The sequence below is a fragment of the Oncorhynchus mykiss genome, chromosome 1 (genome assembly GCF_013265735.2).
Source record: "Oncorhynchus mykiss isolate Arlee chromosome 1, USDA_OmykA_1.1, whole genome shotgun sequence".
In the NCBI taxonomy this organism is placed as follows: Eukaryota; Metazoa; Chordata; class Actinopteri; order Salmoniformes; family Salmonidae; genus Oncorhynchus; species Oncorhynchus mykiss.
Genome location: NC_048565.1, coordinates 78543134 through 78567335, shown reverse-complemented (window position 1 = coordinate 78567335; position 24202 = coordinate 78543134). Strand labels below are relative to the sequence as shown.

Below are 24202 nucleotides of genomic sequence, written 5' to 3'. Positions count from 1 at the left end.
TGTCAACAGTCTTCGTTTCCCATGTTTCTACGGACTGTAACGGAACTTTCTTACTTTTCGCCTGCTCGTGCGTCATGAATTTGGATTACTGGGCTGAACGCGCTAACAAAAAGGAGTTATTTGGACATAAAGATGAACTTTATCGAACAAATCAAACATTTATTGTGGAACTGGGATTCCTGGGAGTGCATTCTGATGAAAATCATCAAAGGTAAGTGAATATTTATAATGCTATTTATGACTTCTGTTGACTCCAACATGGCGGATATCTGTATTGCTTGATTTGTTGTCTGAGCACCGTTCTCAGATTATTGCATGGTTTGCTTTTTCCATAAAGTTTAAAAGAAAATCTGACACAGCGGTTGCATTAAGGAGAAGTATATCTTTAATTATGTGAATAACAGTTGTATCTTTTATCAATGTTTATTATGAGTATTTCTGTATTGATGTGGCTCTCTGCAAAATCACCGGATGTTTTTGGGAGCAAAACATTACTGAACGTAACGTGCCAAATGTAAACTGAGATTTTGGATATAAATATGCACTTTATTGAACAAAACATACATGTATTGTGTAACATGATGTCCTATGAGTGTCATCTGATGAAGATCATCAAAGGTTAGTGATTCATTTTATCTATATTTCTGCTTTTGGCTGGAAAAATGGCTGTGTGTGTTTTGTGACTTGCCTATGACCTAACATATGTTGTGCTTTCGCTGTAAAGCCTTTTTGAAATCGGAGACAATGGGTAGATTAACAAGAAGTTTATCTTTCATTTGGTGTATTGCACTTGTTAATGTAGGAAAGTTACATATATCTAAAAAATATTTTTGAATTTTCAGCGGAATGTTGTCGAGGTGTGTCGCTAGCTGTAAGAAGTTTTAAGTACCGATCGCAAATGGCCGGAAACTAAATAAACAGTACATGAAAGAGTGGAGAGCAGAGCAGAAGGCCTAACAGCAAACAAACCCACCGGTATAAACTGCTTGGAATATTCACACAGGACCTAAGTCTCTCTCTGGAGCTAGCTTTATATTATGCTAATAAGGTGAATTTAATTTCCCTGACAAAGTACAACATGTACACTCCAAAAATACAAATATTAACATCGTCAAAGAACTATAATTACACTCAGTCTGGAATCTATGTGAGAGATTTTCTTGAAAGTTAATTCATTATCGAGAATAGTCTAAAACAAAGGAAAGGTATGGCATTTAGAATAGTGTTGAAAGAGACACTGGTCTGATTTTCTAGGCATTTCCCTAGATGATCTGTGTATGAGGATTACAAAATCATATAAAAGTACGCAACTTTGATTTATCATCCATTCTGATTAAACAGAGATGTCCACTTAATTAATATGGTTAAAACAGCAACAACCTCATCAGAATATGCTACAACACTTCCACACAAAAAGTACACTTACCCAACAGGATGTGATGCTATTAAATGACTAATTACTTAAAACAATAAATCTGCTTTAATAATGTGATCAATATTTCCAAAAAGTCTTTACGGGAAGCCCACAGCTTCATTCCTATTAACTTTAACAATGACTAACAACATTCAGGGGATTTGAGTTTTAATTCGTCTGAACGTTACTCCCTGAGGGCCCTGGTTCTCACAAACTTGGCAGTGGTATTAACTGTAAGCCACTGAGAGTTGGAGAGAACTCAACACACTCCCTGCTGAATCCAACACCTATCAAAACAAAATGATAAGGCTGTAGCACATTTAGCAGGGCCACTGGACCTTCAATACCCTGGCAGACTGGTAGAATCCCTGGTTATATTAGCACTGGACCTTCAATACCCTGGCAGACTGGTATAATCCCTGGTTATATTAGCACTGGACCTTCAATACCCTGGCAGACTGGTAGAATCCATGGTTATATTAGCACTGGACCTTCAATACCCTGGCAGACTGGTAAAATCCCTGGTTATATTAGCACTGGACCTTCAATACCCTGGCAGACTGGTAAAATCCCTGGTTATATTAGCACTGGACCTTTAATACCCTGGCAGACTGGTAGAATCCCTGGTTATATTAGCACTGGACCTTCAATACCCTGGCAGACTGGTAGAATCCCTAGTTATATTAGCACTGGACCTTCAATACCCTGGCAGACTGGTAGAATCCCTGGTTATATTAGCACTGGACCTTCAATACTCTGGCAGACTGGTAAAATCCCTGGTTATATTAGCACTGGACCTTCAATACCCTGGCAGACTGGTAGAATCCCTGGTTATATTAGCACTGGACCTTCAATACCCTGGCAGACTGGTAGAATCCCTGGTTATATTAGCACTGGACCTTCAATACCCTGGCAGACTGGTAAAATCCCTGGTTATATTAGCACTGGACCTTCAATACCCTGGCAGACTGGTAGAATCCATGGTTATATTAGCACTGGACCTTCAATACCCTGGCAGACTGGTAAAATCCCTGGTTATATTAGCACTGGACCTTCAATACCCTGGCAGACTGGTAGAATCCCTGGTTATATTAGCACTGGACCTTCAATACCCTGGCAGACTGGTAGAATCCCTGGTTATATTAGCACTGGAATTCAATACCCTGGCAGACTGGTAGAATCCCTGGTTATATTAGCACTGGCTATGTTTGTGTGACTGGCGTGAAAGAAACTGTTTTTATTGGAGAGCGCTTGTCACTCTTGTAGGACATGTAGGGAAAACGGTCCTCTGTATCCTTCATTTATAGCGTGGTGAGGTTGCTGAATTACTCATTCAATGTGAGTAGGTGGGCCACGATACAACCAAACACCACATTGCATGACACTAAATAAGGTGTTTAGTTTTAGATTTAGGTTTGTTTGTGGGAGAGTGAATGAGTTAGCAGGAATGAAAAACAAAGGATACCTTGTAAAAAAATATATATATACTGTATACATATAATATTACTATTATTGTATATTATTATGATATTTTTTAGGGTCAACAATTACTTGTATCATATTACTAAATAAAGTATATTTCCGTTTACTAGCCGGTTTAGTTTTTTGGATCTGTTTTGTTTTTCAGGTTGTTTATTGTATTTGTATTTTAGTGTTCAATTTTGTTGTGATCTAAAAGCATTTTAAATGAACAAAATTCTTATCCACACACAATGCCCTCCCCCACAGTCCTTACAATGCCCTCCCCCACAGTCCTTACAATGCCCTCCCCCACAGTCCTTACAATGCCCTCCCCCACAGACCTTACAATGCCCTCCCCCACAGTCCTTACAATGCCCTCCCCCACAGACCTTACAATGCCCTCCCCCACAGACCTTACAATGCCCTCCCCCACAGACCTTACAATGCCCTCCCCCACAGACCTTACAATGCCCTCCCCCACAGACCTTACAATGCCCTCCCCCACAGACCTTACAATGCCCTCCCCCACAGTCCTTACAATGCCCTCCCCCACAGACCTTACAATGCCCTCCCCCACAGTCCTTACAATGCCCTCCCCCACAGACCTTACAATGCCCTCCCCCACAGACCTTACAATGCCCTCCCCCACAGTCCTTACAATGCCCTCCCCCACAGACCTTACAATGCCCTCCCCCACAGACCTTACAATGCCCTCCCCCACAGACCTTACAATGCCCTCCCCCACAGTCCTTACATTGTGATGCATTTGTACGTGAGCATGTGATGCATTTGTTACAGGTTTGCCTTCATGAGTGTTTTTAAAATGTATGTATTCCAAATTGCTCAGTGTGAGAATGAACCAGGGTTTTGCCACCTCATACAGTGAGTTAAGGCCCCCAGATCCCCCTGAACACTCACTGAAGTGATTCCCACCTCTTCAGCAACACACTGGGAGTGGGTATGGGTGTTTGGTGTGTGTGTGTGTGTGTTATGTGTGTGTGTGTTTGTGTGTGTCCTGTGATGTAGTGGTAAAAAGAATCGAACGCTCCCTACATTTGCCATGTTTTTTCTGCTATAGTTGGGAAACGATTGTGCAAAATAAAAAAGGTGTGTAGACGGCTTTTACATGAATTTCCCCTCCACTACACCACTGACCTTACCCACAAACAGCCACTTAAACAACCATATCAAATATTTACACTCTTTTTAATATTATGAGAATGTAAAATGGTCCAGGGTGGTAAAACCCAACTCTCCCCATAATCCTTCTGTCTGCTCCCCAGGGCTTGAGCTTAGAGCACATCTGCTCTAAAATGCATTTCCCAAGGATGCTGCAACCCTCATCCTGACTTAGCTACCACCTAAACAACTATTTCTCTTAGGGCTGGATGATATCGACTGAAGTCTACATACTGTAACTATTTGTCATAATCTTATTGATATTTGTTACAAAACCCTATTATAAAAAATAATAGAACAATTTCATCCCACAGCAGTCTTCAAATCAACTACAAACAAATGCAAAAGCACAATATCGTAACATAACCAATGTACTATAACATTGGTTCTCATCGACATAACCCATGTAATATAATACTGGTTCTCATCATCATAACCCACATGATATAATACTGGTTCTCATCAACATAACCCATGTAATATAATACTGGTTCTCATCGACATAACCCATGTAATATAATACTGGTTCTCATCGACATAACCCATTTAATATAATACTGGTTCTCATCATCATAACCCATATAATATAATACTGGCTCTCATCAATATAACCCACATAATATAATACTGGTTCTCATCAACATAACCCATGAAATATAATACTGGTTCTCATCAACATAACCCATGTAATATAATACTGGTTCTCATCAACATAACCCATGTAATATAATACTGGTTCTCATCATCATAACCCACATTATATAATACTGGTTCTCATCAACATAACCCATGTAATATAATACTGGTTCTCATCATCATAACCCACATTATATAATACTGGTTCTCATCAACATAACCCATGTAATATAATACTGGTTCTCATCATCATAACCCACATGATATAATACTGGTTCTCATCAACATAACCCATGTAATATAATACTGGTTCTCATCAACATAACCCATGTAATATAATACTGGTTCTCATCATCATAACCCACATTATATAATACTGGTTCTCATCATCATAACCCACATGATATAATACTGGTTCTCATCAACATAACCCATGTAATATAATACTGGTTCTCATCAACATAACCCATGTAATATAATACTGGTTCTCATCAATATAACCCACGTAATATAATACTGCTTCTCATCAACATAACCCATGCAATATAATACTGGTTCTCATCGACATAACCCATATAATATAATACTGGTTCTCATCAATATTACCCATGTAATATAATACTGGTTCTCATCAACATAACCCACATGATATAATACTGGTTCTCATCAACATAACCCATGTAATACAATACTGGTTCTCATCAACATAACCCATGTAATATAATACTGGTTCTCATCGACATAACCCTTCAAATATAATACTGGTTCTCATCAACATAAACTCATGTAATATAATACTGGTTCTCATCATCATAACCCATGTAATATATTACTGGTTCTCATCAACATAAACCATGTAATATAATACTGGTTCTCATCAACATAACCCATGCAATATAATACTGGTTCTCATCAACATAACCCATGCAATATAATACTGGTTCTCATCAACATAACCCATGTAATATAATACTGGTTCTCATCAACATAACCCATGTAATATAATACTGGTTCTCATCAACATAACCCATGCAATATAATACTGGTTCTCATCAACATAACCCATGTAATATAATACTGGTTCTCATCATCATAACCCACATGATATAATACTGGTCCTCATCAACATAACCCATGAAATATAATACTGGTTCTCATTGACATAACCCATGTAATATAATACTGGTTCTCATCAACATAACCCACATTATATAATACTGGTTCTCATCAACATAACCCATGTAATATAATACTGGTTCTCATCATCATAACCCACATGATATAATACTGGTTCTCATCAACATAACCCATGCAATATAATACTGGTTCTCATCAACATAACCCATGTAATATAATACTGGTTCTGATCAATATAACCCATGTAATATAATACTGGTTCTCATCAACATAACCCATGTAATATAATACTGGTTCTCATCATCATAACCCACATGATATAATACTGGTTCTCATCAACATAACCCATGTAATATAATACTGGTTCTCATCAACATAAACCATGTAATATAATACTGGTTCTGATCAATATAACCCACGTAATATAATACTGGTTCTCATCAATATAACCCACGTAATATAATACTGCTTCTCATAAACATAACCCATGCAATATAATACTGGTTCTCATCGACATAACCCATATAATATTATACTGGTTCTCATCAACATAACCCATGTAATATAATACTGGTTCTCATCATCATAACCCATGCAATATAATACTGGTTCTCATCGACATAACCCATATAATATAATACTGGTTCTCATCAATATTACCCATGTAATATAATACTGGTTCTCATCAACATAACCCACATGATATAATACTGGTTCTCATCAACATAACCCATGTAATACAATACTGGTTCTCATCAACATAACCCATGTAATATAATACTGGTTCTCATCGACATAACCCTTCAAATATAATACTGGTTCTCATCAACATAAACTCATGTAATATAATACTGGTTCTCATCATCATAACCCATGTAATATATTACTGGTTCTCATCAACATAACCCATGTAATATAATACTGGTTCTCATCATCATAACCCATGTAATATATTACTGGTTCTCATCAACATAAACCATGTAATATAATACTGGTTCTCATCAACATAAACCATGTAATATAATACAGGTTCTCATCAACATAAACCATGTAATATAATACTGGTTCTCATCAACATAACCCATGTAATATAATACTGCTTCTCATAAACATAACCCACATGATATAATACAGGTTCTCATCAACATAAACCATGCAATATAATACTGGTTCTCATCAACATAACCCATGCAATATAATACTGGTTCTCATCAACATAACCCATGCAATATAATACTGGTTCTCATCAACATAACCCATGTAATATAATACTGGTTCTCATCAACATAACCCATGTAATATAATACTGGTTCTCATCATCATAACCCACATGATATAATACTGGTTCTCATCAACATAACCCATGTAATATAATACTGGTTCTCATCATCATAACCCACATGATATAATACTGGTTCTCATCAACATAACCCATGTAATATAATACTGGTTCTCATCAACATAAACCATGTAATATAATACTGGTTCTCATCAACATAACCCATGTAATATAATACTGGTCCTCATCAACTCCTGAAAAACCTTATTAACCCCCACCCACCCACCCATCTTTATTTCTTTCTCCATCCATAGATTTTGGACAGATTTAGTCTCCCACAAACAAGTCCACACATACACACATGGACTTTTCTCTCTCTCTCGCTCTCTCTCTCTCTCTCTCTCTCTCTCTCTCTCTCTCTCTCTCTCTCTCTCTCACACACAAACACAAACACACACGCACCTGTGCACACACCTCTACACACACACTTCCTGCCATGCATACTGTAAGTCTTGAGGTTAATTACCCAGAATTGCCCAATTGGGATGAGCTCTCCTGTTTCTACTGGGGTCTTCCACTGCTCGGCCCCTGACTTGGGGCCCCCTCCCTGTGGGCACTGTGACAGTGCCGCTCCTGGGGTCGCCGATGACCCCTTCCTCTGCAAGAAATGTGCTTCATTCAGGACCACAGGGTGAACAGAGCTCACAGTACAGTGGACCAGGGGACAGGCCACACTCAGAGGGTAAAGGGGACAGGTCAGAGGCAGGAGAGTCACCAGGCGGGGAAGGGAAAGGTGTTAAAGAGGAATACAGCTTGCTGAGGTCTTGTTAGTGGAAGGTTTGGTATCATACAAAGGAGAAGAGGGGAGGTCTTGTTAGTGGAAGGTTTGGTATCATACAAAGGAGACGAGGGGGGGTCTTGTTAGTGGAAGGTTTGGGACAGTACAAAGGAGAAGAGGGGAGGTCTTGTTAGTGGAAGGTTTGGGACAGTACAAAGGAGAAGAGGGGAGGTCTTGTTAGTGGAAGGTTTGGGACAGTACAAAGGAGAAGAGGGGAGGTCTTGCGTTGGGCAGCATTTTGCTGAGGGAGTATAGTTCTTAGAGACAGCTTTTTGACAACAGCCAGTTTCTGGTTAAGGTGGTAGCACCAAAAACAAGAAAATGGAGGATAGATGCCATTCCCAGGTCACTGGCCTGCTAATTACACTGAGTATACCAAACATGTGTTCTTAATGTTTTGTATACTCAGTGTATATTACACAACATGAGATACAGCTCAATGGCGACTAGACAGGAATATAAAGTATTTTTGCATTTTCTACCCATACTACCCATGAACACCCACAACAATACCCACTCATATCCCCCTCAGAAGTTGTTAATTTATGGTAGCTGGTGGCAAATCAAAGACCCTAGTGGTATACTATGATGCTAGCTAGATCTACTCAGGGTTTTCTAAAGCTAGGCAGCTTCAGTTAGCCTCACATTCCAGCTCAGGCTTCATCCGTATTACGACTGTGGATATTGCTCGTATGCCTGCTGCTAACTCTAGCAGGCTTGTAACTGCGTGTGCATGCCGCATGTGGCTAGTCGAACGCTGAACTCTTCATCGAGACTATGGTGAGACATCAATCCATAGGTGAGTCAGTGCCACGTCTTCATTTTTTCCTAAATCAACATGAAAGAAACGTTATCTTGCTATGGTGTGAAATAGGCTTTTAGAAGTGCCATGTGCAACTTTAATTACGTAGCGTTACTGCCGGATTTGGTGTTCTTTGGTGTGCTTATCAATGCACAAGCACGATAAAATAAGTCATACAAAAGTTTTACTGTGGGTGAAGTATCAAATGCATCCTGTCATTACTAAATGTGTAATGTGATAGGTATTTTAATGTAAACAAAAATGTACACACAAATATTTGGTAAGTATACTGTACGTTCAACTGATGGACTTACACAAACTATACCCAAATGGAACATCTGAAGATGTTTGTATATTAGTGGTACACAGCACAGATGCAAATCTAGTATCAATGCCCTCATTTAACATGCTTGAGATCAAGAATGTCGCAAATCCAAAAACAGCTGGATACTGGAGATATGCATCTTTTCATGGTCGTCTGTTTTCCAGGAAGTTTACAGAGTGAAAATGTGATTAAAAGTGTTGGGGGGGGGGGGGGGGGGGGGGGGTTTGTTCTCTCGAGACAAGAGCTGCAGCACATTGTCTTGTATAATCAGAGGACTACTAGCATTTCCAGCCATGATTAGAAGAGTCACAGACACACAAAAACAGACCATTACCTCCTTCTCGGCTGGAAAACAAAACAGCTGCAGCCTTTAAAAAGGATTAACATCTATATTCTCTCACTTCATTTGAGGGCTTAGGACTGTCGCTCCACCCAAGGCTAACATCTCTGAGCCTGGCAGTATGTATGCTCTTGCATAATGATCAATTGAATCCCAACCAATTCATCACTAACTGTATTGTACCAATTAATATTTTTTAAATGGTGGTGGTGGTGGTGGTGGGGGGGGGGGGGGGGGGGGGGGTGTATGACGCAAGTGACAATTTGATCAAACGTGGTTACTCACAACATTTATCCGACTTTAGACTGACACCTCACTGTTTGCTGTATAGGTAATTATGCAAATGTGCATGCATCTGGGCAGAAAAGCATTAGAGGTAGCTGGCACATGTGATGCCCCTGGTGAATCGAGCTGTCAGGAGCGTCAATTAACTATGATGAATCACTCTCCCACTTTGTATCCAATCAGAAAACTCTCAGGACTCCATTCTGGTCACCTTTAACTCAATTATTTTTTGGCCGCATAGAGCTAGACGGAGGGACAAGGCTGGAACCTGATGCTGCTGTTGGCATTATTCTGCCATTAGGGTGCAGCTGTGAGAGTAATGTCTGGAACGGTATGCGCATTTAGCAGCTAAAGACCCTACGACCTGTGGCTAAATCCTCCGTGTGATTTGGAGGGACAGCTATAGACATTTGGATGAAAGTCAGACGGACAGACAACAAAAGACATCCTGGAAGCTATGTAAAGCTTCGGTATAAAAAACATATTTAAAACCTTCATCGGGATCTAATCTTGAATCTTGCCTTTCGTGAACTAACACTCGCACTTTACTTTTTCCTACTAGCACTGGCTTTTTACCATAACTGAGAAAACTGTAAGTTGCACTGGATAAGAGCCTCCGCTAAATGAAAAATGAAATATATATATATATATATATATATATATATATATATATATATATATATATATATATATATAATCAATCTCCACATCAGGGTTCCCCAACTGGTTTCATTTGGAAAGTTTTCTGAGCAACAAAATCAAAAAGAAGCTTTTTTAAACATTTTTTTCTTTTCATTGTTGGACATAGAAGACTGTAAAAACACAAGGAAATAAGCTCCAAGTGATTTTAATATAAGAAACCTGTTCCCACACATAATAGAGAGACACGTAATCATGAACAAATGTAAGCAAGGTTTGAATTGATTATGTTTTAGTCAAACATTATAATCTGGAGGCGGAAAAATGCACACCTGGTTAGGCGAGGTGCTGGCTAGCGGAGTAGAACACCTGTTTAGGCGAGGTGCTGGCTAGCGGAGTAGAACACCTGTTTAGGCGAGGTGCTGGCTAGCGGAGTAGAACACCTGTTTAGGCGAGGTGCTGGCTAGCGGAGTAGAACACCTGTTTAGGCGAGGTGCTGGCTAGCGGAGTAGAACACCTGTTTAGGCGAGGTGCTGGCTAGCGGAGTAGAACACCTGTTTAGGCGAGGTGCTGGCTAGCGGAGTAGAACACCTGTTTAGGCGAGGTGCTGGCTAGTGGAGTAGAACACCTGTTTAGGCGAGGTGTTGGCTAGCGGAGTAGAACACCTGTTTAGGCGAGGTGCTGGCTAGCGGAGTAGAACACCTGTTTAGGCGAGGTGCTGGCTAGTGGAGTAGAACACCTGTTTAGGCGAGGTGCTGGCTAGCGGAGTAGAACACCTGTTTAGGCGAGGTGCTGGCTAGCGGAGTAGAACACCTGGTTAGGCGAGGTGCTGGCTAGCGGAGTAGAACACCTGTTTAGGCGAGGTGCTGGCTAGCGGAGTAGAACACCTGTTTAGGCGAGGTGCTGGCTAGCGGAGTAGAACACCTGTTTAGGCGAGGTGCTGGCTAGCGGAGTAGAACACCTGTTTAGGCGAGGTGCTGGCTAGTGGAGTAGAACACCTGTTTAGGCGAGGTGCTGGCTAGCGGAGTAGAACACCTGTTTAGGCGAGGTGCTGGCTAGCGGAGTAGAACACCTGTTTAGGCGAGGTGCTGGCTAGCGGAGTAGAACACCTGTTTAGGCGAGGTGCTGGCTAGCGGAGTAGAACACCTGTTTAGGCGAGGTGCTGGCTAGCGGAGTAGAACACCTGGTTAGGCGAGGTGCTGGCTAGCGGAGTAGAACACCTGTTTAGGCGAGGTGCTGGCTAGCCGAGTAGAACACGTGTTTAGGCGAGGTGCTGGCTAGCGGAGTAGAACACGTGTTTAGGCGAGGTGCTGGCTAGAGGAGTAGAACACCTGGTTAGGCGAGGTGCTGGCTAGCGGAGTAGAACACCTGTTTAGGCGAGGTGCTGGCTAGCGGAGTAGAACACCTGGTTAGGCGAGGTGCTGGCTAGCGGAGTAGAACACCTGTTTAGGCGAGGTGCTGGCTAGCGGGGTAGAACACCTGGTTAGGCGAGGTGCTGGCTAGCGGAGTAGAACACCTGGTTAGGCGAGGTGCTGGCTAGCGGAGTAGAACACCTGGTTAGGCGAGGTGCTGGCTAGCGGAGTAGAACACCTGGTTAGGCGAGGTGCTGGCTAGCGGAGTAGAACACCTGTTTAGGCGAGGTGCTGGCTAGCGGAGTAGAACACTTGAAAAAGAAAAGGAGAATCATTAGCCAGCCACTCTAGGAGTTCAGATGCAACGGTCAACGGATTCTTGCGGTCAATTTGCAGTCTACAAATTATAATTAATTTTGTTTCCGCCCGCCGACCATCCGCTCATCAAAAAATGTACCTGCGGCTGAATCAAGTTGATGATCCCTGCTCTACATTTTCTGATATGGCCGATAAGAATGGAGGAGTCAAGACAACCCAGTGGATACTCCTCAATTCTCCAGAACGATGTGCATTGTGCACCCTGCAACAGAGGGATTATAATTTTATCCAGTCCAACGGAAGAGCTAGGGCGAAAAGACAAATCAATAGTTTCTTGTACGCACAGCCTCAAGTTTCTATTTTAACATGGCTGGCTATTGATTCGCTTTCAGATGCGATGTCTCCCTTCGACAGCAAACACTCTAGGAGGATTTGGAAGTCTTTAGTGTAACAGAATAACCTTGTAAAATTGGAAGGAGGGAGTAAGGGAACGTTAACATAGAACCGCTATCTCAGTCAATGCTCACTAAGGAGGCTGAGGCCACAACTCTGACAGACAGAGCACCGCTGTACCCAGACTTCAGAGGCCCGGGCTTGGCCTGTGATTGACACATCTTGACACAAACAACCAGACAGTGGCAAAGGGAGTTGCTTTATCAAAGTAGCCATTTTAATGACATTTGTTTGTCAGCTGGCACATGGAATATTGATATGGAAATGCTGCAGATGGTTTTCAAACACGTCTCCTTTTCAATTCTCTTTATCTCACACAAACATTTTAAGTTGGGGAAAGTACAGAGAGTCCAACACCAAAGAAATACCATTGAGAAGGGTTTTGGTTGGTTGTTGGAAACCAGGGTTGAAACTGTCAAAATACTTCTACCAACGCACTATTAAATGCAGAGCTACTCCCGGGTCCAACCACACTATTAAATGCAGAGCTACTCGGGTCCAACCACACCATCAAGAGCAGAGCTACTCGGGTCCAACCACACCATCAAGAGCAGAGCTACTCCCGGGTCCAACCACACCATTAAGAGCAGAGGTACTCCCGGGTCCAACCACACCATTAAGAGCAGAGCTACTTGCGGGTCCAACCACACCATTTAAAATATATATATAATAATTTAACTAGGCAAGTCAGTTAACAACAAATTCTTATTTAAAATGATGGCCTACACTGACGACGCTGGGTCAATTGTGCACCACCATATGGGACTCCCAATCACAGCCGGTTGGGATACAGCCTGGATTCAAACCAGGGTGTTTGTAGTGACGCCTCAAGCACTGAGATGCAGTGCCTTAGACCACTGCGCCACTTGGGAGCCCCATTAAGAGCAGAGGTACTCCCGGGTCCAACCAACATATGCTATTCTCTTTCCCATTCCTCCCACTGGGCACAGACGTCATTTAAACGTCTATTCCAAGTTGGTTCTAATTAATTTATTGAAATTATTTGGAAACAAAATTGATTTAACCAGTGTGTGCCCAGTGGGTTCTCCCTCCTCTCACTCTGTAAGAACCCCTAGCAGCAGTCTGTTCTCATACACCGCTGGGATCTGAGTTCATTATTAGAGTGGCATTCCAACAGTAGTGAGCTGTGTTGACAGGCTCTCAGCATCGTGCCAGTACGGGGATTTAAGGTGTTGTGTGGTCTGTTTGCAAGGTTGGGACTACTACTGATGTTTTCACACATACACAGCTCAAGGTCGAGGACTTCAGAGAGAGAGAGAGAGAGCACAGGATTGGCTCCAGTTTGACAGAATGAGACAAAATATTGCTTCTGGGCAGCGAATGACACTTGTAGTATTTTCTTTAGCACCGTTTCTAACGATTTATGCTGAAGGAAAAGAAAACATGGAAAGAGGAAAAAGTAGGGAGAAGAAGGACAAGGAAATTAGGAGACAATGTCAGAATCGTCTTTTATCCCAAATACAGCCACCCTTCAATTAAAATAATTGAAATGCCAAGTTGTGTGTTCATGTGCTGAGCTCATAATCATCATCCTGATACAACATCAGCTCAGACCACAAAACTTAACAGGGAAAGGTCATCTACAGGTCTCAGAAAATAATGGATTGATATAGAAACTCATCTTCATTCGTAGTAGTACTTCACAGATTTGTTGATGTCCTTATCCTTTTTTCACCACTACCTCATCATTAGGCAATTTCAGTCCAGCTAGTCTCGCCTGCACAGCAGACTCACTATTCCATTTTGTGTCACATTTTTCCCCCGGTTTCATTTTTCTCATTGGCGCACTGAACATTAAATGACAATAGTCTGACATTTAAAGGGGCTTTATCTACAAACAGAGTGATTGTACCGTAGCTATATCTCCATGGCGATAAGCCAGACCATTTAATAACATATTTGAGTTTTCTTCAGTTTAAAGCTACAGTACACTTCCACGAGTCAACCTCCAATGAGTTTACACTTTCACGAGTCAAACTCCAATGTTATGCCACGCATATAGCAAACAAACCTTTAGTTATTCTAGGTCTCAAGATCGAGGAAAAGAAAAGTATGCACATAGGTCAGTATGAAAGGCTCCAGACCAGTGAGTGTTCCTGAATATGTTCATATGTAACTCTGCTGTGTATTCATCCATTTACTCCACTGCTTGCCTCTTGGGCAGGGGCAAATGGCCTGGGAATAATGGAAGTCCACTTGAATCTGTGAGAAATTGGTTCTTACTGCCTTCTCTATGGATCAGTGCATCACACGATGGCAAACTGGTGGGCGGAAAAGGAACCATTTCATTGAATGCTCTCTCTCTATTCCTTGTTTGCTTTTTCGCTCATCACCCATACACACATACACCCATACACACATACACCCATACACACATAGACACATACACACATACACCCATACACACATACACACATACACACATATACACATACACCCATACACACATACACACATACACCCATACACACATACACCCATACACACATACACCCATACACACATACACACATACACACATACACACATACACACATACACACATACACACATACACCCATACACACATACACATATACACCCATACACACATACACACATACACCCATACACCCATACACACATATACTCATACACACATGCAAACATGCCAACATACACAAATGAGTGTACAAAACAAATTCAATGGTCTGGTACTTCATCCATGAGCATTCCACCTCTCTGTGTGAGTTAACCATTTCCCTTTATTGAAATGACCTACCTTGTCTGTCTTATGAAAGCAGTAGTGGCTTTCGTGACCCTTTACCCATGAACCACTCCAAACTAAGTATGTTTTACCGATACCCTAACCTGGCACACAGACAACAGCATGGCACTTCTTGCTAATAAGAAGCAATGAGCTCTGCAGACACCGGAAGCCCAGAAGCATTTAATGATCCATTTAATCGAGTAGAAACACAGACATCAATACAGGTAGTTCTCCCTGAGAGAGACTTGGGATTTCTGTAAGGAAATGGAGGGGAAAGAAACAAGCTGCACCCCTTGTATTAGAAGAAGAAGAAGAAGAAGAAGAAACACATAACTCAGCTACAGCCTCAAAGCATGATGTGGTCACTGATGTGGTAAATTAGTGTTGCATCAAAAAAGGCCCAATTCGCTATCTGCTGATTTTATTCATTTGTGTGTCGAGATGTTATTAAAACATTTTTTGTCAATGTGACTGAAATGGAAAATCGAAATCAAATCAAAAATGTGATTGTTCTGTTCTTCAGATTAAGTTTCTCATGTGGCAACTTCCACCACATTAACCTCTTGAATGTAAAGTCCCCATATTTGGGGACCCTATTAGATGTTTTTTTATTCAATTCAGTCTGAAATGAGAACGGTAGCTCCTATCTGCAAAAGCAGGGTGTCTGCGGAAATCTGAGTATCTTGGCTATTGATCTGTGCCTTAAAATCTTTGGTGTGACCTACTACAATATATGGGGAAACAAATGTATAAGGACAGGCCGAGCCGATGACCTAATTTCAAGATGGCTGCTAGCTACATTCTGGTTAGCGTTGTGAAACATAAATGAAATAAACACGGAACACATTGATACACACCAAAAGCTGGGACTCCACAGATCATGAGGATGTCTTATTTGTCTGCCTGTGACCTACCGTTACTGATCACCAGCCCAGAGAGTCTAAATATTTATTTTACACAACGTTAACACCAAACAGGAAACATCTTACTAGGTTAACTTCGATTTGGTCTGTGTTTGAGCTAAAGCTACATGGCGAGTATGAAATGAGCCTATTGCCAATGGTATCTGATGATGTATGACTTAATGGCAACATTGAATGTCTACCGAGTGACTATATCGCTGCGCATTAAAAATATGATTTTGCCTGCTTACACAGGGTATTGGCTACTATGGCACCATGACAGTCTTGTAGCCAATGAGATAAGCTTTCCAGGGATATGTAGTTGACCTGGGTGAGACAAAGCAAGGCCTAGAACCTTTTATGCATAATGCGAACTATTGCTAACTGGCTCAGAGACGAGACGCACCAAGCACGCTACTACATTGTAAACAGATTTAATCGCTTTAATTTCATAGCTTCAGCATAAAATATGGCTTCTCACGGGGGGAAATAAAGGTCAAAACTAAGAATATCGAACAGGAAGCTAAAAAGAAGACAGCTATGAATAAGTATACCGACAGCTATGAATAAGTATATCGACATAGAAACTTTGAATAAAATACTGGTCAGACTCGGATTAGGGGAGCGATTTGGACTACGAGGATTTTGATTTAATTTACATAGACCTATGTAACAAGTCATTTTAATGTTATATAATTCCAAAGTAGTTATTGTCTATGTTTCATATTAGTTCACTGTTTGCTGTTCTAAGTTTCATCCTTGTAACTTTGGAGAGACCACTGAACTCTTATGGCCATTCTTAATTTGTGGTTCTGACCTCTGCCTTTGTCTCCAAAGTGTTACTTTTTGCATTGTGTGTGTGCTTGACACCTTCTATGTGAGTCACTGTACAGATAAAGTTTAGGCTTGGTGTTTTTACTTTACATTAATGTTGTTTTGTAAATTTAGTCAACTGAAATTCTGTGTGTCTTATAACAACATATCCCTGTATTTTATTCACTACAGAGTGGAAGATGCAGAGGATTTGGATGATGACGTTTGGGAGCCACCCCTCCCCAGCAAGCGCACCCGCCAGTCAAGGTCTTCACCCCCCACTGCTATGTCAATCACCCTGTCTGATGGTTCGATATCCACTTTTCATAGACCTCTTGAAAAATAAAATTGGGGCTTGTGGCACCATTCCTCCTAACAGAATTGGTTTCCCGAAGATTAAGGTAAACAACAGGGTAAAGACAGCGGAGTGGGGGACCATAGGTTTGATCAGGACTAACAAGCTGCTTTTTGTGAAATGGAAGGACACTAGGAAAGTAACCATGCTCACCACACAGCATAAAGCATTCAATAACGACCATGTCTCAAGGAGGGTGAAAAAGGAACAATGTCCCCGTTTCTGTGAAGGACTACAACGCCAACATGGGGGGTGTCGACCTATCCGATGCTCAGATAGGCTACTACCAGGTCCTCCACCAGACCAGGAAGTGGTATAAGACTCTTTTTTTTACCACTTTGTGGACATTGCTACAGTAAATGCTTTCATTCTCCACAAGCAGATGGCCAAAGCAAAAGGTCAAACCCCTCTCTCCCAGTTGGCCTTCAGAGAGCAGCTGGTGTTGGAAATGGCTGAATTGGGGGCCCAAAGCAACCTCACAACCATCACAAGACCCCCCACTCAAGGTGAGCGCCACTATCCAACACATATGCCAAAAGACAAAAGGAAGAACTGCAAGCATTGCACAAAACACGAGGGAAAAGGGGGAAATGCCAGATCTTCTGTCCAAAATGCTAATTTGCTTTTTGTTTCCTGGCAGAGAGGGACTGCTTCAAAGACTATCACGATATGCACAAGCTATGGTGATAGTGAAATCCAATCATCTACACCTGGGATGTAAAACAAACACAAATGCAATTTGTAAATAGTTCAGCTTTTTTCTATTTTTACACCTTTTTTAGTGGATGACACGTGTGTAACCAAGTTGGTGTTTGATAAGACATTTTTATATATTTTTTATGTATACCTGTTGCTTTTACACTGTTTTTGTAAAGATGTAATTTGTATGTGGGATCAATACAGTGGATATGCCTAGACTAAAATTTCAGGTACTTTGGAGAGGTTGAAATGGTAGAAATTGTGTTTTTATATTGAACAAATAGCATTTAGGGATTGCAAATATGTAATAGCACTGGAATGATCTAATTTACAGACATAAGCTACTTTGGAGATGTTCAGGGACACTTGGAAACATCCCGTGACCACACCTGACACCACTTACTAAAACATCTGCTCATTTCTAGTTGTTAGGTCTATCAATCCCATTTTTTTTTTAGGATATTGTTCAAATATTGTAGAAGCCATCTGATTTGTTTCCAGCTCTGGGTATCAATCATTCACTTATAGCTTGTCAATGAAAGATGACTTTTAACATAAAAAAACAAAAAAAGGTTATTTTGTGTGTGCTTGTGTATTCTGAACTATGTAACTTCTACCAGATGTTTTCTTTCCAAATATAGAGTCATGTAATTACACATGAGTAACAGTTACTTTAGGGTATGTCTATTTAGGCAGAAATCTACATTTTGCTATTATATTTAGAAGGTTTTAAGAGACTGACTTACTGGGAACAGACATCATTTCAATGTTTAGTTTTGATTTACATTTGGTTGAGTTGTCAATTTACGTGAATTCAACATTAAATTAAAAAAGATTTCACCATGTCATTGGATTAAGTTTAAAAGTTGGGTGAAAAAAGAAAGTCCCTAACGTTGATGACTTTTTGCAAATCCAATCAGTTTTCCACATTAATTCAGAGTCATCACATTGATTTTTTGCTTGAAATGACGTGACAACAACGTTGATTCAACCAGTTTTTGCCCAGTGGGAAGTGACTCACCCTGACTCAACATAAGGCTAAAAGCATTCTACCTGCCTGGAGAAAATATTAGAAAATAATGTAATTAACTTAGAACTGGATGTACACTGAGTGTATAAAACATGAGGAACACCTTCCTAATTTTGAGTTGCACACGCATTTACCCTCAGAACAGCCTCAATTTGTCTGGGCATGGACTCTACAAGGAGGCGAAAGCATTCCACAGGGATGTTGACCCATGTTGACTCCAATGCTTCCCTCAGTTGTGTCAAATTGGCTGGATGTCCTTTAGGTGGTGGACCATTCTTGATACACACGGGAAACTGTTGAGTGTGAAAAACCCAGTAGCGTTGCAGTTCTTGACACACTCAAACCGGTGCACCTGGCACCTACCACCATACTCCGTTCAAAAGCTCTTAAATATTTTGTCTTGCCCATTCACCCTCTGAATGGCACACCTACACAACCTGTCTCCTCCCCTTGATCTACACTGATTGAAGTGGATTTAACAAGTGAAATCAATGAGGGATCATAGGTTTCACCTGGATTCATCTGGTCAGTCTATGTCATGTTTTGTACACTCAGTGAATGTGTGTGTGTGTGTGTGTGTGTGTGTGTGTGTGTGTGTGTGTGTGTGTGTGTGTGTGTGCGCGTGTGCCTGTGTGTGTGTGTGTGTGTGTGTGTGTGTGTGTGTGTGTGTGTGTGTGTGTGTGTGTGTGTGTGTGTGTGTGTGTGTGTGTGTGTGTGTGTGTGTGTGTGTGTGTGTGTGTGTATATGTGTGTGTGTATATGTGTGTGTGTATATTTGTGTGTGTCTGTGTGTCTGTGTACTTGTGTGCAGCATGAGTCTTTGGCCCTGTCCCAGACATTATGGAATATAGCCTTATTCCTGAGCTATTGACTGCCCTGGATGGCTCCTGCCTGCTTACCTGTGTAGCTCTTCCATTAAAAATCATTGATAGGGTGTGTGTGACTGTCAGTACGCACAGGTCCGCGCTCTGCGCAAGTATGTGTGTGTGTATGCATGGGCAAATGTGTGTGTGTCCATGCAATCACGCTCTGGGCTTTCCACATCCTCTACACACATTTGAGCTGCTGTTCTAATGCTACTCTATTCTATTCTCATGTGACTTAACAAAGGACAGCCAGCGTGCTTTAAGGCAGCTGTGTACCCTACAGTATAAGCTTCACTGATATTGTTCCAGCTTTATGTCTGGTTCAGTCCATCAGAGGCCTACAGTACCCAGAGTGGAGGTGGGAATGGGGACAGTGGGACCTGGGGGTCAGTGTGTAGGAAAGATCAGGAATAAACCTCACTATAATCAGGAAGGGTCTGAGGAGAATAACCAGAGTGTCACTGGAGATTATGAGGCTCAGGGCCAAAGCAGGGGCCTATTACAGATTAATTACATCTCACAATGCCTCCCTTTGTTCCCCACTATGAATCAGTTAGCTGATCTATGAGTCCTCTCAGCCTTACGGAGATAGCCATTTTATAGGGTTGCCTGGAAGTAGGGCCTGTGGGAAGCACTGTGTTGACCTAAACCTCCCTGACACCCGTCCTGTCACCCCTCTCACCCATAAGGTGTCCCTCTCACCCTGCCTGGCCCATAAATTCCCCATGATAAGCAAGTACGGATGATCTGTGGGACACGTAGCTAAGAGAGAAATGTGCAACCGTCAATCAACATAAAGAGCTTTTCAAAGGGGAATAAGGAGCACCTTCAAATGCTGAGCGCTTTCCTATAAATCTTTCTGTTCTGGTAGCTCAGAGGGGAAATGTCTGGGGCTGTTATTTGCCTTGATATGAACTATGCTCCTAAGAAGCTAGAAATGTAGCTTTGATGTTTGGCTGTATTCTGACAGGCATCTATAATGACTGATGTGTAATTTCCACTTTTCTGAAATTAGAGTATTTGTCCTAGAAACATTATTTGGGTCTTTGCCCAAGGACACATCATGTTGCTGCAGTTTATGTCTCTCTATCGCCATTGATGATTTAACGAAATTGCCCCTTGATTTTGTCAGTTTAGCGATCAATATACACAAAATAATTAACTAAAGGAACAACCATAATTGTCTATGCTTCCAGGTTATATACACTACATGGCCAATAGTGGATTTGGCTATTTTAGCCACACCCGTTGCTGACAGGTATAAAATCAAATCGAGCACACAGCCATGTAATCTCCAAGACAAACACTGGCAGTAGAATGGCCAGTGAGCTCAGTGACTTTCAACATGGCACTGTCATAGGATGCCACCTTTGCAACAAGTCAGTTTGTCAAATTTCTGCCCTGCTTGAGCTGCCTTGGTCAACTTTAACTGCTGTTATTGTGAAGTGGAAATGTCTAGGAGCAACAACAGCTCAGCCACGAAGTGGTAGGCCACACAAGCTCACAGAACGGGACCACCGAGTTCACTACCGAGTTCAAAACTGCCCCTGGAAGTAACGTCAGCAAGTAACGTCACAAGAACTGTGCATCGGGAGCTTAGGGAAATGGGTTTCCATGGCCGAGCAGCCCACACAAGCCTAAGTTCACCAATGCGCAATGCCAAACTTTGGCTGGAATGGTGTAAATCTCGCCGCCATTGGACTCTGGAGCAGTGGAAACACGTTCTCTGGAGTGATGAATCACACTAAACCATCTGGCAGTCTGACGGACGACTCTGGATGTGGCAGAGGCCAGGAGAACGCTACCTGCCTGAATGCATAGCGCAACTGTACAGTTTTGTGGAGGAGGAATAATGGTCGGGGCTGTTTGTCATGGTTCAGGCTAGGCCCCTTAGTTCCAGTGAAGGGAAATCTTAACGCTACAGTATACAATGACATTCTAGACAACTCTGTGCTTCCAAATTTGTGGCAACAGTTGGGTAAGGCCCTTTCCTGTTTCAGCATGACAATGCCCCTGTGCACAAAGCGAGGTCCATACAGAAATGGTTTGTCAAAATCGATGTGGAAGAACTTGACTGGCCTGCAAAGAGCCCGGACCTCAACCCCATCAAAAACCTTTTGGATTAATTGGAACGCAGACGTCGTTCTGCCCCTGAACAGGCAGTTAACCCACTGTTCCTTGGCCTTCATTGAAAATAAGAATTTGTTCTTAACTGACTTGCCTAGTTAAATAAAGGTAAAATAAATACAAATTAATACCTTTGGTCAGGTTAGTGTAATTGAGAAATGTAGGCCTACTATATTATTTACACAAGTATGTCCACAAGTGACATAATAACAGGTGATTCCTTTTGCAGGGAAGAACAATACTTTTGCTCAGTGTTACAGTCTTGGCCATTTCAATTAGGACAGGAAATGTATGAAAAGATTAGCTCCCCTTCATATTCACAATCCGATTGCAAATCTAAATAGAGCCAAATCTCTGTGTTACATTTCTATGTGCTTATTAAACTCATCTCAAGCTCTCTTATTCTCCATCACCAGCCACACAACATGGCACCTCACCAGCACCGGATTGTAGTTTCTCACAACAAGACCAAGGTAAAGTCAAAGGCCGCTATAGATTCCATGGAAAGCACCTGTGCGATCGTGAACAAGGGAAAATATTGCCATCTAGAGGCAGCTCATAATTTAACATAAACTCACTCCACCAATGCGTGTAACGGTGTCCTATGTGATACCCCCTCCCTGCATTCATGATCGATTTGATATGACCATCACAATTCAATGTAAAATTTAAACAAAGCTCGATAAACTATGCTACAACCTGACGCATTTTTACATTTTTACAACTCCACACCACCACACTCCGTGTTGAGCTCTCAGTGAACACTCAGAACTATAGCTCCCCGTGCAAATTCACTAACAATGGGCATGCATTTCATTGGGGCAAAAGAGGGAAAGTGTGAGGATTGTAAAAAAAAATCGAAACACAATTTCACTAAGAACATGCACAGCCAGCATTTCATTTGTATACTTTCACAAAGAAGCCAAGTGTCCGTTCGTGAACTTTTAAATAAGTTGCACCATAGTAAACTCTTAATAAATCCATGCCCTTACCTGAAATAATGGGGGCCAGTCGGAATATGTCAGACAGCCTGCTATTCATGGTCTCATAAGGAGAGTCCTCGAGGAAATCGTTCCCTGAAAGGAATATTGAAATACAATGTGATTTTTAACATACTCTTGTAGTGTTAATAGGCATGTACATGTTGCAGACAACCAGCTAGACAGACATACATACATACACACATTCATAAAGATATAGAGATGTTATTTAAAGAGCATGCACGTGGGTTATTGTTTTCACTAAATGTTTGTAAGCTACCATGGCTTGCCATTTCTTCACATGCGCATACACATGAGATGGGTATCTAGGTCAGTCAATTTCCATGACGCCCTACTACTCGTTAGGCTACGGTTGATTAGGCATATTGGTCAGCAACTGAGAACCCCTACTGCCCCACTGGCCACTGGCATTAGGCAGTACAATTTTTGTGTACGATCTACTGCAAGATGACGAGTGCCAAAGGGCTTTACACTCGATTAATTCTAAGAGATTTGTTTAAGGTCATTACCCCACTCCTTTCCCATTACGCACGGGCGGGAAAGTTACGCACCCAATAATGTGTTGTTTTCTCCCTGAAACGGTATTGCTTTAGCGGTTTACATGGTCCGTTAATACATTACTCATATAGCAGGTCTGGGAAATGTTTTTTTTTAAACCATTGATTAACATCAGATTGACTTCTGACAATGTGTGATTGCTGTGTTGTAGCCAACTGCAATGATGCCAAAGTGCATACCCTGCAAAGTCTGGTAGATTCCCCAATAGATGCGAAGGCAGTTCTTCTCTTTCTTCATACCCCTTTTACATCTGCAGTTATACAGGGGGCTCTGCTTGAGCGCATCCATGGCGCTCCGACATTCGTCCTGCGCCTCCAGTCCGGCTACCATGCTAAAGTTTCTCTCCTTCCCCCCAGCAACGCACTGTCTCATTGTCCGATACTTGGTGCTGCATCCTTGCTCCTTCATACACTGCTCACTCGCCTTGACACAGTCGAGGCGGTTGGGACCAGAAAGGACATTCTCCTGGGCATACAATACATCTGTTTGGGGAGAATAAATAGTGATAATACTAATAATGTTTCTGTCGTTTAAATGTTAAATATTGTAGGCTATACGGGATTTAGTCACAATACACATTCAGAGATTAATCCAAATGAAAGCTTCTTTACAGATTAACATACT

The 24202-nt window shown here is 41.6% G+C and overlaps 1 protein-coding gene across 2 annotated transcripts in view; it reads right to left on the bottom strand.

Annotated features, from left to right (window-relative positions):
* Nucleotides 1–24202, bottom strand: part of LOC110530007 (GDNF family receptor alpha-1) — an 83763-nt gene that overhangs the window by 58020 nt on the left and 1541 nt on the right. The window contains exons 2-4 of one of the 2 annotated variants that reach the window (XM_036986123.1): nt 23758–24060; nt 23012–23095; nt 7633–7764 (exon numbers count right to left, since the gene is read on the bottom strand). In XM_036986123.1, coding sequence (XP_036842018.1) covers nt 7633–7764; nt 23012–23095; nt 23758–24060 — 519 coding nt within the window. The remainder of the gene's footprint in view (nt 1–7632; nt 7765–23011; nt 23096–23757; nt 24061–24202) is intronic. The other variant, XM_021612760.2, reaches the window with a different exon arrangement.